General features: G+C 42.1%; 2 protein-coding genes across 3 annotated transcripts in view; one reads left to right on the forward strand and one right to left on the reverse strand.

Moving 5' to 3' along the window:
• Positions 1-635: 635 nt before the first annotated feature.
• On the reverse strand, positions 636-4,395 carry igfbp6b (insulin-like growth factor binding protein 6b). The gene is made up of 4 exons (XM_084917894.1): positions 3,752-4,395; positions 2,865-2,899; positions 2,000-2,119; positions 636-1,647 (listed from the first exon to the last, which is right to left on the reverse strand). Exons 1-4 carry the CDS (start codon positions 4,086-4,088, stop codon positions 1,534-1,536), a joined length of 606 nt encoding a protein of 201 aa, XP_084774020.1. The 5' UTR covers positions 4,089-4,395; the 3' UTR covers positions 636-1,533.
• A 2,369-nt stretch (positions 4,396-6,764) lies between these two features.
• spryd3 (SPRY domain containing 3) overlaps positions 6,765-17,589 on the forward strand; it is a 75,382-nt gene continuing 64,557 nt past the window's right edge. For both annotated transcript variants that reach the window (XM_084918353.1, XM_084918354.1), the window contains exons 1-3: positions 6,765-6,852; positions 10,721-10,848; positions 13,632-13,707. In XM_084918353.1, coding sequence (XP_084774479.1) covers positions 10,721-10,848; positions 13,632-13,707 — 204 coding nt within the window. In that variant the 5' untranslated portion in view covers positions 6,765-6,852. The remainder of the gene's footprint in view (positions 6,853-10,720; positions 10,849-13,631; positions 13,708-17,589) is intronic.

Consider the following 17,589-nt stretch of genomic DNA (forward strand, 5'->3'; position numbering starts at 1 on the left):
CTTCTCATGGTCACTCCCTGGGTGATTAAAATGGCTCTCAAATGACATATTTCACAAAAGAAACACACACAACACCAGTTGTTATATTAATATATGTTTTATTCTTCTCTATTTTTTATTATCATTATGTTTTATTTTCATATTTGCAAATCTTACAGGTCCTTTGTGCATGGACCTTTCATCACGGCACACACATTGGCACAACAAGATTGGTCAGAAATAGATAAATTCTAATCACACTTTAATAGCACACAATTTCATGACTTTTGCAAGGACTCGGGAAAGACATACTATAACAATAACAAATTTGATCTTTTTTTTCTGTATTGAAATCATAATTTTAAAAGTAGGATGTGCCAAAAGAAAACATAATAGTAACATGGACATTCTTAAATTCTCAAATGAACAAAGCATAAATAAACAAAAAGGAAAATTAAAAACATGAGATCTAACCATAAGATGTACAGCAGTTGAATAGAGCTCTGATGAATGTGATGAGTTTTGCCATAAAAGTGCCTCTAAAGCACAACACTTCCCCTAACATGAAATAAAATAATCTCTGTCTTTAAATAAGAAACTGCTGACAATATAAAAATACATGGCATTGTACTGTAGTTCATTAAATAAACCAACAATTCATATATAAAATATTATATTGACGTGTATAAAAATATGCCTTACAACTTTTTGAAAAGGGTAACAGCCGTAAGCTTTTTGTCTGCCACTTCAGAACACACAGTCGACCACAAAAATCCAACATATGTACAAACAATCAACCAATAAGCAGTCAGAACGCTATTTTGACAAAGAAAGTGAACAGAAGCTTCCAGGATCATATTAGTATGACTTTTTTTTTTCTCTCTGACTTGACATATATATATAAGATACTGTGAGATTCAAGCAGTACTTGATGGAAATACTCAAAAAAAAATAAATTAATAGAAAAGAAATATTCTGTCAATTATAAGTATGTTGATATCAGTGTATCTTTGGAGAGAGGGAGAGAGGACGGTGAGGGAGACACTTTTTTTTTTCGAACGGTTGTGTCACATCACCTGCGTAACAGTATTTCAGCCCACTGAGATCAGAACAAACACAGGCAGTGTCAGCTATCCTAAAGTGAAAAGGGAAAATAAAAATCTACCAGAAAGCCAGGACAAGAGCCAGGGAATATAGAGATCATTCGGAGAGATACAGCTTGGATCACTGAGGCAGTTCACGGAGCAATAATGTGAGCATGCAGCGCGCCACCACACGACGCAGAGGACATTGCTGCAACTGTTGAACATTCAGGCAGATGTTACTGTTGCTACTGCTGGACTGTGAGAGTGTGTTTGTCTTGCTTATAGAGAGGACATTAACTGGTGTGTATTTTCCATAGGAAGTGGTTTATCCCTGCTCCCTCCTGTCCAGGCAGTGTCTAGCACAAGCTAAAGCCACCCCCTCTCCCCGTGCTCCTGCTCCTCCACCTCCTCCTCGCCCTCCTCCTTCTCCACCTCCTCCAGGCTGAGAGCAACCAGGCGGACTTGTCCCTCACTCGCCATCGCATGGTATGGTACCATCTTCGCTGGCACGTGAAGGCACGGGCGTGCCGAGCTCGTCTACGCACCAGCAGTGGCCACGCTGCATGCCCTTGGAGGAGCGGCACTGTGTGAAATTAAAGGAAAGAGAGGGAGATTTTTATAGGGAAAGAGCGCCGAGATAGAGGGTAGGAAAGGTGGTGAGGGAGGCAAAGAGAGAAAATGATATGTCATCATAGCGCAGTAGTGATTCTCTGAGCCCACAGCTGAGAGGCTGAGAGAGAGGTGTCAGTTATTCTCAGCCCCTGTGGTCACACACTAATCTGTGGATGCACTGAACAGAAAGCTGCAGTGGAGTGCAGCTCTGACACATGTACAGTAACACCAAGTCAGTGCAGCAATGAGACATTTTCCCATCACATAAGCTCAACAAAGTTCCACTGTCATGCCTCACGATAGCTCTACTAATAATGCTCTACCTGCTTTTTCCTGTAGAAGCCACGAGTGTCACAGTTGGGTATATAGATGTCGCGGTCAGACTGGAAGATTGTCAGCTCAAGACCCCTCAGGACGCTATTGAGCAGCTTGCGACAGGGTGCCTGAAAACAGCAACGCAGAGTGTGACTTCAAACACCGCCAGAGGCAAACAGAGAGAACCTGCCTTAATATGAAGAGTGGCAGTGGCAAGCTGCTATCCCCCCTCAGGTGATTGTGTTGGCAGAAATCCTCTTTGCAGAACACATGTCGATGTGAATCACTAAGGATTAGCTACGGTGATGCAGCATTCCAGCCAGAAGCAGAGAAAATGCACATTTCTATATATATAGATCAGATGTCACATATTGTATATCATTATATAACCATATTGTTATACAATGCTTTTGATTTTCAGGTCACTGAATGGTTTGAAGTGACTCTGCGTTTTTGTGTCACTTTGAGAAATTGAACTGTGCAATAGTCACCTAAATATGACCATTTAGGTGGCTATCGCATTCTACTTATAGCATCCATACTGGCTCAGACACTGCACAGCAAACCAGCTCACTAACTGAGAAATCTGTAGCGGCAGCGGCCGGCTCGAAACTTTCCTGATTCACATCATGCTCAATTAGTTCTGCCGCATAGCAGCACACACATCATGCACCATAATGCATGGCTTCAGAGCAGTGTGTGCGTGTGTGTGTGTGTACATGCCACTGCAACACCCCAAACGACAGAGGATCTATGGGAAGAACTGTGTAGATGCAGCTCAACATACAGCCACAACAGGGTTAGAAATGTCAGATTTTTAATGATTTAGGTGAAGATGGAGTAGCTTATCTCACAATAAGAGGATGAACTTACTTTTTCAATGTCACCACTGTGTGAAGGATGTGGACCTGAGAGGAAATGACACGCCGACATGAGAACATTGAAGCATAATACCGGTAAAATAGCACCCATGGTCAGATTATACACTATATACTTAAAATAATACACTCACACTTTGTGATATAGCTTTGCTTCTTTTAGCGTAGTACATTAATGAACCTTCAGTAAGAGGACATGCATGTGTGCTGGCCATTTAATGAGAGACCTAATTTCTGTCAGTACGGCTCCTTTTCAGATAGTTAATCGCAGTATCTCAGTTTGAACAGTAGATGGAGATCACTGCAATAAAAAGCAGCTTGATCAGAATGTAGGTGACACTGTTACAGTTTTCACATTCATTCTAAATTCTCTACAGAGAAGCCGGCTTGTTGGACAGATCATTGTCATGCACCCTGTCACTGAAATGGATGGTAACAATAACACTTCATGGGTGCATATCTTCACTTACAGATCCCCCAAAATTGAAGAAAGCTCACTCAAGGTGTAGTTTTCTCTTTGTTAATGTGATTGTGGTGATTTTCCACCATAAAAGGAACTGACATTTTCATCAACAGTGAAGCCAGAGGTGCTGCGGAACAGATGCCAGAGGTCTGCAAATTCATTAGTGGTGCACAAAATGCAACCAGGCTTAAATGCCACATACTAATTGTCCCTTCTTGTGCTGGTAAGTGACACAGCATCACATGCAATATATAGCAATACTGGGGGAGGCACACTGTATATACACTAATGTGTGGCTGTCGCCATATATCCCCTTCAAATCAAGCCTATATGCAGTTGCCGTGCAAGCCCCTGTTTGCATCTGTAGGTGCGTGCCTATGTGATTTCATGCACGTGTGTGTGTAAATACAGTATCTTACCTGTGGGGTGGGGCCTCTCGGTGGGACTAGTCTTGCTGTACTTGGCGCAAATGCCCCTTCCCTGCAACAGAGCCTGGAGGGGGCTGTGCTCCCTTGGTGGGGGAACACAACGGAGCCCCTTGGCACAGGTCAGGGTGTACACACCACAGGGCTCTCCTTGGGCCAGCACTGACGTGCTGCCAGCAGCATTATGGTCCCTGGGGGGCCGACCTGCCCCCAGTGGATCCTTGCAGGAAGGACAGACCTTGAAGGGGCCCAAGCGGTTCGCCCCGGTCCATGATCCGCAGTGAGCAATGAGCAACAATACAACGGTTGTTAAGTTAGAAAGGATAGGCATTTTCTGTCCAGGTCTCAGGTTCTCCACACTGTCACTCTCTGTCAGTTAAATGTAGCTGATGCTATTTCTGGATGTATATTTCTCTCTCACTCTTACTCTCTTTCCCTTTCTCTCCTCTTTCCTCAGTCTTCCTCCCGCTTCTATACAGTAGCTCTCCTTGGTGCTTTGCCGGTCGAGAGTCCCCTGCAGTGCCAGATGAGACAAATGGAGATCGTGAGAGACACGGCAAAGCACCAGCTTTTAAAGATCTGAAAGGCGGTGATAGAGAGAGAGAGTGAGAGAGAGAGAGAGCACAGTTATGACACCTTCAGGGGCTGGGACTCAGAGAGAGAGAGAAAGAGAGAGAGAGAGGGAGGTGGCAGGGAGGGAGACAGAGCAAGTGGGGGGTGGATTATGTTCCTTTCAGAAATTATCAAAATCTCCCCACCCTTTCCTGGTATATACGAACACACTCATCTAGTCCTTCTTCTTCCACTTATGTTCAACATTACCCATGCATAAACAGTAGAAGTCACGTTCAGCCATTTGCACTTTTTCCAATGTCAGAGACCTTTCTGGAAGAACATTTGCCATGGTAACAAACACAAATGTATAGTATGAGCTTCCATCGGCGGCGCTGCCACTGCATTGTCATTTGCCACGACAAATGCACAGCTGTGTGTTCGCTCCTGCTCGAGTTCGGTTTGAGGTTATGACAGAATGTTTCCTGAGCAAACATGTAATCCTAAAACTGAGCTACACACCTGTAATACTCTGTCTTTCTGTCACACGTGTCAAAGTTCACAGAATGAGCTGGATTCAGAAGAAATACAGCGTGCTCATACACTGATGTAAGTTTACTCCATGCACCAACTGCGTGCATCAGCCTAATCACTGCCATGTCGGATATTGCATTACATCTAATCCAGTCTTTCATAAACTGTTAAACCTCTAGATTATATTTCAGTAGCTATCAGATATTAAATGGCAGTTGGAGCTTTTGCTTGCCAGGTGTTTGACTTGGAAGAGTAATCATCTGGATAATTAGAGGGAGGAGGAGAGGGACAAATGCACAAGACCAAACTGAATTATGCTCCACTCAGTAAGGATTTTCTTCAGCTACTGATTCCTCTGCGCTTCTTCTCAATGTACAACACTTGACCCTGGCATAATAAAATGGACACCTCAGCCCAGTTATGTTAAATATTCTCATGTGATTCAGATTATTCAGTGTATCTAAATGATGTTTTTACAGCGCACAAAACTGTAAAAGGCACAAGTCTTGTTTTCTTACAGGCATATGCAAAAAGTAACTTTGCAACTACTGCAGTTGAGAGAGTGAAGTGGTTAGATCAGACCTCTCATTCTTAGTCAAAGCTGCACTTTTGTGTATACTCATTTAGTTAGAAAAAGCATTTATGTTTTGGGAGCAGTTCTTTCTGTTTTGTTTTTGCCACTCTTGTCACTTGTGCCCAACTATCCCTGCAACACATCACAGGATTACAACATCACTGGTAGAGGTTGGCCTAATATTGATTGAGTCTGCCAAAACAGCTCTTATCCATCAGGGCATGGACACGGGAACTCTCTGGATGTCCATTCAGCAGATTGGGTGCTGTGAGTTACAGGGGTGAGACCTCTGTGGTTTTGGCTTGTTCTGGCACATCATTGGGATGTTTGATCAGACTGGGGGAGGCCAAAACTCAACACTTTAGGCCTTTATTGTGTTCCTTTCAGGTTTTGTAGTCTGGCAGGAGCTTTGTCCTGCTGGGGGAGTCTGCAGCCGTCAGGGAGTGCTGTTTCTCAAACAGTGCTTATGCGTGATAATAATCAAGGTTATAACTTTACCTTGCCTTTCACTGGTCCGCATACAGATGTAAAAGCAAACAAACAGGGCATAAATATTCATATTAAGCCAACAACGCTGAGTGGTAATGACATTTCTCACTAGCTTTTTTTTTTTTTGAATACAGTGCCTGACCTTAAGACATTTAGTTGTTAAAACGTTTGCCTGGCTCCCGCAGTAGCAGCTCAGACTCTGCAGCGCATACAGACAGACATACCCACCGGCCTGTACTGGCTGGAATTCAGGGCTACATGAGGCCAATTTCGGCCTTGCCATCAGCCGCCTGCTGTTCTGATTAATCTTGGCAAGGAGGGCAGAAATCACCTGCCGTCTTGTGTTCCCATCAGCTTGCAAGCCGCAGCACTTCTAGTCCTTTTCCACATATTAGGAGAATGTTCCAAGACACTTGCCAGACCGACGGGGGCTCTGTTTTCCACAGTGCCCTGGATTATTCATTTTTCCTCCTTCGGGCAGGCTAAACACAATTTCTTCCTTCTCTTGATTCCTCCAAAAAAGTTCAGATCTGTCCCAACTGGCTCAGAAAGTTTCTCTCTCTGCTGCCACTTCTTCTTCTACACAAACCCTGTGGTGGGGAGTGGGTCATATCCCCTCTGGACCCCTACTGAGGTAGCCAACTGCCTAATTCATATTTATAGTAATGTTTCAGTTTGGGATAATGAAACAGAACCTGTGAACAGAAGGCGAGGTTTACAGAGTGTAAAGTGTGTGGTGAGGGATTCATGAACATAATGAATGGTGCCAAATACATGGCTGATATATACATCGCAGAAGCGGGATTGGCCAAGTGGCTTCTCACCACTTCTCAAACCTCGCTGCAATTGGCCCGTTCAGCGGAATGGGGCGTGACGTCACTGGGAAGCGCCGTTCCCAAAGTTTACACAAGTGTGCCGCTGATGGATGGATAGCTGATGGACGAAAGTGAGTTTCTGCCTCATTTACTGCCTAGATAGCAGGTTAGCGAGTGAGTTATTGGAAATGACGGCTACACTGACGCAAAACTCCTGCTCTCCGGCTTTAGGGAACAGTCTCTCGTTGTTCTCTTTGCTTTGCGCTGAAGCATAAAGAGGCTATCGCATTAGCCGCTAATGACGCTAACCTGCGTTTAGCTTCCTGGCCAAATTCAACCGCTTTCCCCCCCTCTTCGTCTGGTGAGCTGATGTTTGTAATTTTGGAGGCTCGTTTAATCATCCCTTACCTGTAACCTTCAGCTAACAATACACAAGTTACCTGTTTGACCATCACCTGAACTTAAAACTAGCATCTTCGTTAGCACGGCAGCTGGATGACAGATGTAAACATCGGCACGCCCCCTTCTTGCGACCGTGACGGCGAAAGCTTTACGTTTGTATTTCTAGTGTACCGTTTCTCTTATGCCTTGGGGTCATTGGAAGCAAGAATTTTATAGAATTTAAAACTGTAATAAATGTCAATAACTATCATAACTATGATTTATTCTGGCTAGCTTCAGTGTGTGTCCCACCTGTTTCTTCGTGCTGATACATGTTTAATAGTTCATAAAATGGTTATAGAAAGTAGGTGACGATTAAGACTGAGATTTATTTAGAAACTCATCTGTATGATTGACTGGCGGTTTATACATGTTATTAAGTGTATACAGTTCTCTGAAAAAGCAGAAAAGCTCTTTAAACCTACCTGGCCCTGTGTGAAAAAGAAATTCCCCCTCGTTAAATCACGAATATACTGCAATTAATCACATTCATTTTCAACTTAAGTTCACTATATTTGCCATATTACTGATTGCTGCAAGACTTTTTGTCTGAAGAATTCAGTTAAATAGAATCTGTCTGATGAAGTGAAACAGGATAAAAACAACACATGCCACAATCAAAAGAAAGAACAGATGAGAAACAAAGTCATGGAAAGGATTAGAGAGGCATTCTTGAGGGTTTGGGACTCCAGTGAACCACGGTGAGAGCCATTATCCGCAAATAGAGAAAATTTGGAGCAGTAGTGCTCTTTCCCAGGAGTGTTCGGCCTTCCAAAATTACTCCAAGAGCGCATCTACGACTCATGCAGGAGATCACAAAAGAACACAGAACAACATCTACAGAACTGAAGGCCTCAGTTAAGATTCAGTGTTCACGATTCAAAAATAAGAAAGAGACTGAGCAAAAATGTCAACTATGGGAGTGTACCAAGGTGAAAACTACTCTTAACCAAAAAGAACATAAAGGCTTGCCTTACATTTTCCAGCAACATCTTGATGATTCCGAAGACTTTGGGGGAAAAAAGTCTGGGAACTGATGAAAGAAAAGTTTGCGTCTTGTTACATTTGGCGTAAAACTAACACAGCATTTCATAAGAAGAGCGACAGCTTTTGGTCTGAAGTTGCTTTGTTGCTTCAGCATGACTTGCTGTAACTGATGGAAACATGAATACTGCTCTCTACCAGAAATTCCTGAAGGTGAATGTCTGCCTGTTAGTTCATACCCCAAAGGTCAAAGTATGTCTTTGTGCCTCCTTTTCCCTGTTAGTGCCCTATCGGCCCCCCTGGCTAAACTTTGCTAGATCCGCCCCTGCAGAGTTACCAGCTGTCAGCTACGTAGAAAAGGATCCGGGTCTAGAAAGTAATATTAAATAAATTCTAACAAAAGATTATCAAGCTTAAACGTGCTGCTGTTGTTCAGCCGCAGGTTTCCTCTTTCTGGCGCGAAGTGGGCGATAAACAAAGAAGAGAGACGGACTCGCGACAGAAAAGCCGATCAGCTGATCATTGATCAGTTTCACGTTTGAAGTAGCAGCAGGAGAGGGAGGAAGAGAGAAGAGGCAGTCGCTCCATATATCGGTTGTTAAGCTTAATGTGGGAATGCTTTACAAACATTCAGAGATGAACTTACACACTTGCTTTACTTCTCTCTGGGATCACTTCCTCGGAGATAAAATGCTGGTTTGGTAGAGGCTACAAATACACACAGCCGCTCTATCACGTGAGCACACTGCTCCGACGTGCTACGGTTATGAACCGAGTTACGCCGTGTCGCAAGTTTTGTGAGGTGCTTTTTTGATATTTAATGGATCGGATTACATTTTTTATTTCTCTCCGATATCTGATCCAGGAATTTACGTCAGTATCGGACCGATACCGATACGTAATATCGGATCGGTCCATCTCTATTAACTACTAAATTGTTGGACAGACCCCTCAGAATCCTCTCCCAGAGTTCTGGGAGCCTCTGGAAGAGGATTTATATAATTTGAGAGGTCTGTCTGACTTCCTCGACTTCTCTTAGACTGTTTCTCAGCTATTTTCTTTCCAGTTACTCCAAGGAATAAATAAGATAAACAGTCAAACTGTTGCATTCGTCAATGTGAGAAGGGGCTTAACTGAAAATGGGAGGCTAGAGTTGATCAAATAAACCTTCAAGCTGATGTCTGTTAGCTCTGTAGTGTAGTGGTTTACATATTTGCCTAACCAGCAAAAGATCCCTGGTTCAATCCTGGGAGGAGACACAAATACCTTCCGGGTTGTGTCAGGAGGAGGATGTAGTGTAAAAATCTGCTAAATCAAATATGCAGAGCTACCCTCTGTGGAAACCCCTTATGAATAAGGTAGCAACTAAGGCTACGTTCACACTGCAGGCGAAAGCGCATCAAATCCGATTTTCTTGACCCAATGCGACCCATATCCGATCATGGTATGACAGTGTGAACGGCACAAATCCGATATTTTCAAATCCGATCTGGGTCACTTTCGTATGTGGTACTGAATCTGATACATATCCGATGTTTTAGAAAGCGACTGCTGTTTGAACGGTCATGTCGCATTAAATCCGTCTTTTACGTCACTGACACAAGACAGACGCCAATTATCAGCGCCGGAGAAGTGCCCGAGAAGACATCGCGAACGCTTCCTGGCCATCCAGTGTAGATGTTAGTGAAACTGTTGGGAAGACAACGTTGGAGAAACGCGAACATTTTATTTGTACTGTATAATCTGCAGATTCTGACAGAAATCTGCAACTATCCTTTGAAGCACCGCTCCTCTAAAACAGCAATAAGGATCATTATTAGGTTATTTACATTATTATGTAAATAACAAAATAACTTAAAGCAAAAATTGGGAAACGTAAAGTCCGAAGTCTTTATATTAAGGGCCATGAGTCAAACAATACTGTTTGCTCTGGGTCTAAACAGAGCGCGTTGTGTGTGGCATCTTCTTTTGCGCATGCGGGCCTCTTTGAGCGTTCACACTAGAGCGCGTTTGCTGTCGCATTTTATTTGTAGTGTGAACAAGCAGACAAAAAAATCGGAATTGAGCATTAAGACCTGCAGTGTGAACGTAGCCTAAAAGATGCTTTGGATCTTCAACCTTAATGTAATGGGAAAAGCTGCGAGCGTTCCAGATTTTTGGACTTGCATTTGTTTCAAGTGAGGTTAAATATATGAACTATATGAGCAGTGCTTAGGTCAAGTGCAGAAGGGTGAGACATAAATTGTCCTCACTCTTAGATTTGTTTGACCAGGCACATGTAAACATCACTCCAGGTTGTGGCTATGAAGAACAAAGAGTTTGGAATAATTTGTGGAGAACAGATTACAACCGGGTATGAAACATGTCTCAGAATGAAGTCAATTCATCATTAACCGGAAACCGGACATGCCCCCCCCCAAAAAAAAAAAAAAGTGTACATGTTTCTGAAGTACATTGTAAAAGAGATTAGACAACAGATTGGCCAGTGTGATTTGATAGTAAAGATTACAGAGCCTGCTGTACATGATCATAAAGTGCTTATTTTGTTTTAACAGTTCCATTTTCTTTACTCAGATGGATGACATCAACGTACTACACCACAGATGCCTCCTGAATCTGAGGCGTCGTGTCAGAGACATCGGTGATGGTCGGCCAGCACAGGAGCGATATATGAGGCTGCAGAAGGATGGAGACACACTCAGGTCAGCCTGTTCTTAAATGCCACTGTTTGGGGATTCACTTGAAGAGATCATTTGGCTGTGTTGAACAGGGTGAAGCGAGGATTGTTTTGTTTTGTATTGCTTAGACCTTTGGAGCCTCTTGTAATTACTGATGCACATTAGGAACAGTTATCAGTGCCATGATAAATATTTTCATTTCCAGTAACAGTCAGTTTGGCAATTTATTTTTTTGTCAGTTTATTTATGTAGAACATAATCCTGGGAAAGGTTCCATCTCCCATGTGACTCTAAGACGGATAAGTAGGGAAGAATACGGGCCAGTACAACCATCATCAAAGCAACACTGGTGATGGTAGAAATTTCCTGACTTGAAAGTTTAACAGGCTTGGAAGTTCACACACTAAAGATGTACAGGAGGTTTTCTGGTTGAAATCTCTAAACACAGGGTTTTTCTATACAAAATAAAGTCACCAGACACTTCAGTAGATACAGAGGCCACTACTGCCACGAGCTCACCAAAATTGGACAGTAGAAGATTGGAAAAAACGTTGCCTGGTCTGATGAGTCTCCATTTCTGCTGAAGCATTTGGATAGTAGGATCAGAAATTTGGGTAAGCAACAAGGAAAGCATGGATCCATCCTGCATTGTATCAACAGTTGAGGCTGGTGGTGGTGCTGTAATGGTGTGGAGGATATTTTCCTGGCACACTTTTTTCCCCCTTAGCACTAATTGAGCATAATTTCAAAGTCACAGCCTGTCTGAGTATTGTTGCTCACCATGTACATCCCTTTCTTTTTTTTTCTTTTTTTTTTTGTAATGTATTTATTTATGCAAGTTTCAAAATTTTTACACATTCACAAACAGCGGGACAGAGGAACACAGACAATAAAGACAATAACAACAAAACAAAATCAAAAACAAAACACAGGAACAAACAAACAAACAAAAACAAAACCAAAAAAAAAACAGAGCAACAAACCCCACAACAGGGTACACAGCCAGCACTTATTAAGAACAGCAGAGAAGAAAAAAAAGCAACTGGTATACATGTCAAACAACTCACAATCCAGTGAGTCCAATCCACAAGATCAAATCCAAAGATCGCTAGGAGGAGCCGATAACAATTATGCAATAACAGTTATGGGCAACAGCTCAGAATGAAAGCAGTTTAAACAACATGGTCAGGACCCAGGGCGTGAACTGTCCTTCTTAATGTGGTCTATAAAGGGCCCCCATATCTTCCTGAACTTCTCCATGGAATCAGACGCAGAGAACCGAATTTCTTCCAAGTATAAACAGGAAACCATCTCCTCGAGCCACCTCTTGAAGCAGGGAGGGGAGGCGGATTTCCACTCCCCCAGAATCAGACGTTTGGCAATCACCATACCAAACATGAGGGCCTGTTGAACAGCAAAGGGAAGTGCCAAGGAGTCGCTGGAGCAGCCCAGGATCACCATAAGACAGTCAGGATACAGTTGCCTATCGTAAACAATGCTATAGAAACTAAAAATACTAGTCCAAAAGGCTGTAAGTGTAGAACAGGACCAAAAAAGATGGCCAAGAGTACCGTCCACAAGTTTACATTTATCACATTTGGGGGAAACGTTAGGAAAAATCTTGTTCAATTTGGTTTTGGAATAGTGCAGTCTATGGACAACCTTAAATTGAATTAACTGAAGCCAGGCGTTAACAGAGCATAGTTTTATCCGGCTTAACACTTCAGCCCATAAATCGTCAGTGATAACCAAACCAGTGTCCCTTGTCCAAGCCTCTTTAATATGGCAAGAGGGGGCTGCCGAAGAAAAAAGGTTAACAAGCCGAGAAATTAAGTGTTTTGAGGTGGAAGGTTTGTTCATTATATTGTAAAAGACATGCTGTGTGGGGATGGTATCTAAATTTGAGAATGCTTGCTTGACATAATTCCTAATTTGTAAGTACCGAAAAAAATGACTTGTAGGGAGATTGTACTTTGTCTGAAGCTGAGCAAAGGAGGCAAAATGATTGTCAATATAAAGATCCTTTATAGCAATTAACCCTTTGACAGGCCATTGTTTGAAAGCAGCATCCATTGTACTAGGCGTAAAGCTAGGATTGTGGCAGATCGGGGCAAAAGTTGACACTACTGGGAGGTTCAAGATTCTCTTAATTTGATTCAATATTTTTATGGAGTTGCAATGTACATCCCTTTCTGACCGCAGTGTACCCATCTATCATCTTATGGCGGCTTCCAGCAGGATAATGCACCATATCTGGAAGCTCACTCCTTGCCTTAACTACTGTATATGTGGCCCCATTGTGCTTATGTGTGCTATTTGAGCCAGGAATAGCGACATGTCTAATTTATTTGCATAGCTTAACATTTTTGTTCTCAACAAATTCTTCTTATTTCCAAAGAGAATTGATTTGAGTCTGCACAAATGTATAGCTGTCTGCAGAGACATTTCATCATGGATATATTTATTTATTAATTTTCAAAATAAAATGGCAAAGGAAATAAAGCAGCAGTGATCTGCTCCCCCGATCAAACACGCAGCAGACAACAGTCTCAAAAGAAAGTCCACAAAGGGCAGAAACAATTGCAATCATTACACGTGTGTGGTTTATTTGAATTATATAAATCTGCTTTTGTTATTATTAGCATTTTAATGTCCATCTTATTTCTCACATCTGTTGCATGTGTCGGTGTGTGCCTATTGATCAAAATCAAGAGGACTTTGTGTGAGATGAAATGTATTCTTTCTGACTGTGCATACAGCAATTACTAGAAATCACCCATTGTTAACCTGTAATTTCTCCTCTTTAGTTACCAAGGGAACTCTGAAGAAGTGGGATGCTATGTGGCTGGCCGGCCTTTATCAAAGGGAAATTGCTACTTTGAGGTAATGCACATGGATAGTGATGCTGCATGTCAGCATTGTTTTATTGTATTCCAAGTACCAGGACTTATTTGTTCTCTTGCTTCCTCTTTGTAATGTTTAAGTCCAGCAGAAGTGGATGAACAATATAAAATCAGTGGATCGTTATTCATTATACGATAGCCCACATACCACCATCCTTGGTTGTGCCTGCGATTGCTTTTCCATCCAGCCATTTTATCCCCTGGAATCCAGTTGCTGACAATTTTCTCAACTTCATATTAAATTCTCGGTGCCCCCCTACAGCCTCAGTTCACCAGTGCAAAACCACTACCTCAAAAATGTCCCAGCTGCTTTGGAATGAGGGATGGGGTGTCGGTTAGGTGGTTATCTGTAAGCGCAGAGATTAGTCTACCACACCAGTGTTTTTCAGCAGACAGGAAGGCATTCAGACTAGCAGCAGGAGAGGTTATTATACATTTATATAGCAAAGCTGATGCGTCAGTCCCTTCTGATAGTTGTTATCCTTACGGACATGGGCGGAGCCAAGGGGTAGCCTGGGGTGGACACAGTCACCACAGATTATAGTCTGAACATCCTTCTCACTACCGCACACAGCACTGTTGAAGCCAGTTAGGCAGTGTCCAATGTTTTCCCCTACCAACCCACAAAAAGCTAATTTTCATCACTACATATATATACTGGGAATCTTAATCTTTAATAATAAAACATATTTTATTAGTAGATTAGATTTAACATTAATACTCACACGTATCTATAGTCCTTAATCCAGCATCCACATGGGTAAGTTAGACAAAAAAATCACCCTTGAGGGACTGTAGTTCTTCAGGGAACTACTGAGCTGGTAGTCACCTTGAGGCCGTTCCAAGAATTTGCTGGTCTGAAGTTGCTGGTCCTGTTTGAATACATGTGGTGACCAGAGACCATGAAATGTCAAAGAATCTCAATGGCCTGTAGTGAGGTGAAAAAACTGGATTTACAAGCCCCGAGTGAACCTTAAAATCAGCTTTTAGGTGAGGGATTGATGCAGCGACCGATTCACGAGTAGGATACCGATGATTGGCATGTGAGGGGGGTGGTACATATGTTACAGGGTTACTGACGCAATGGGGAGCCTGGAATGTCCACTAGCAACCAAACATCAGCCACATGGCGATGCATTACGAGCAAATCGTTTTGAACGGGGCTTGATATCTACTGAACCAGTCTCTTTCTGCTGGGCTGCAAATATACTAAGACAGGACCCTCCAGCAATACCATACTCTTCTTCAAATGATTCACTTCTTCTAGTTTTCTTTTCACATCTTTTCTTCTTGACATGAGAAGCATCATTTCAGATATATGTTAAAATATTCCTCTACTGAGACTCTATGCAGGCTGGCAGCATGCTTTGACATTATTTCTTATAGCTGTGAGGTGTCCCTGATATGTGCTAGAGTTGACATTTCTCTTAAATCTGATGTCAAACTCATATATGACCTCTCTCCTCTCCCCTGCAAGGAAAATCTTCACAATAATTATGTTTATACTGAAACAAGAATCACATTTGGAGGATGGATTTCTTTGACATTTAGTGGATTTTACGTTGGTCATTACCCAGAGGTTTGCGCTACATTATTCTCCACTCTGTGACGCACATGCTGTCAGTTCCCAGGATATCTCAAAATTCGGAAGAATTTATTCTGATAAAGGTCGGGGTTCTGTGCGCGTCTGCGTCACCGCTATCCTCGTGTTTCCCCATCTTTCAGCTTTCACAAAGAATCCATTTCAGCTCCGTTGTCAGTACCGCTGCTCGCTCTCCACTCCTCCTCCTCATCGCTTCTTTCAGCCCAGACTGAACATCTGCAACATTCCACTTGTTTTAATAGATTTATTTGAAAAAGTCAAAACTATCATAACTTAACGGAACATCATGCGCGCATTCCTGCTCTTTCCTAATCTTAGTTGTCACACATGTTTTTGTAACTTTTATTTATATCATACAGACACAAATGATATTTCAACAGCACAGAAGTGGTATTGTGCCTCGGCCAAGAATGTACTTTTTAACAAGCCAGTGATCTACACTATAATCTCTCAAGTGCCAGATTGGAAAGGAATCAGACCAGAAAAGGGAAACCCAAGAAGTTTGGTTTCACATGTTGATATACTTAGAGAGACAGGTGGGATGAAGGAAACCTAGAGAGGTGAGAAATAACTTGGAGTGTTCACCAATAACATAACAGAGCTGATACAGATTTAAACCGGATGGGGCCATTTTCCTGTACAGGATTAGGATTGCATAACCTCTGACTAGTGCTGGGCAATATGAGCAAATCGTTGTAGTCATATGAAAATAAACTTTTATTAATGATTCTTTTTACAAGACTGCATCGAGTTCTGTGAAAAAATAAGTATACCTTTACTGTTTCAACACCAGTTGGAAAAAAGCAGGTTTTTTTGCACTTTGCAGGTTTGAACATTCAGGTGTGTGTTAAACAAAACCACAGTCTTCCCAGGATTAAAAGTCCCAGCAAATTCTCCCCAACAGCAGACTGTGCAATGCTCAGAGAACGTGCAAAAACCCCAAAAGCTATAGCAGATTCTGCTGACCCCAGTTAGCGTGTTATCCCTTTATACCCAAATACAAATGTATTCTAATGTTCCAGATTCCTGAACAAAAACAGAATGTATCAGTTATCAGTTATATCAGTTTTTCAAAAACTATACATAACCATTTAAGATTTGTACATTTATATTTTCATCAGTTTTTCCTCCTCCTGTTATCTCTTCCCTCATCTTCACCTATCCTCTTCCTCTTTTATCACAAGCCTCATCTTCTGAGCTCAAGGCAGGGATCTAACGCAAAAAACTGCACATAAATATGCTTATGTAATTACTAATACCATCAGCAGAACAGACATGCGACTCTCTCGTCTCTGGATAGCTGCTACATAGAATATATATAAGCTATATAACAGACATAGCTGTTGTTGTTATAGCTGGCTAACATTATGCTAGCTAATGTTAGGCTCGAGTGTTTAAACATCACACTGTTTTGATAAACAGCTTCATTACATTCTCATTTCGAAATAGAGCTTATTTGCTATGCTTGAGCCTGACAATGTTAGATCGAAAGAATTCAAAGAAAGCTTCAGTAACACCAGTTAACAGTGGCTAACACTGGCAAAAACACAAAAATGTTTACCGAGAGAAAAGTTCACAAACTGCAGACCGGCAGGATGCATTTGCTACTGATGAATGCCAGCCAGAGCATATGAGGTGATTTGGGTGTAAAAAAACAAACAAACAAACAACCCCCCCCCCCCCCATAAAATATTGCAATTAACCTGAATTTTTGTGAAGTGTTGATATTCAGAAGTGTTTTATACACAAACAGTAACAGTAGAAAATGTCAAGGGCCATTGTGGGGGAAACGAAAAGCAGCTGGCTATGGCTGTTATGGTGTAAACAACGTTAAGTGTTGAAGCTTGTGACTGAAAAAGACTGAACAAGTATGGTTTGTTTGGAAGGATTGCAAGAAGAAAGCCTCTTCTATCTAAAAAGGTCATGGCAGCATGGTTTACGTTTGCAAAGTTGGGTCATGATTGGGTGATGGGTGATGTGGGGTGAATGTGATAAACTGAAAAATGAAGAGCCAAGCTTTTGCAATGGCTTCAAGTCCAGACCTCAACACGATTGAAATACTGTGGTGGGACCTTAAGATAGCTCTGCATAAATGGATGCCCACAAACCTCAATGAACTGAAGTGACATTTTAAAGAAGTGTAGGACAAAATTGAGAGACTGTGAGAGACTGATAAAGTCATACAGGAAACAATTACTTCAAGCTAGTTATTCTTGCTAAATCCCCGGTTCGAGACACAAACGTAGCTGATCCCTAGTG

The sequence above is a fragment of the Perissodus microlepis genome, chromosome 20 (genome assembly GCF_051167445.1).
Source record: "Perissodus microlepis isolate ML-2025 ecotype Zambia chromosome 20, ASM5116744v1, whole genome shotgun sequence".
Lineage (NCBI taxonomy): Eukaryota > Metazoa > Chordata > Actinopteri > Cichliformes > Cichlidae > Perissodus > Perissodus microlepis.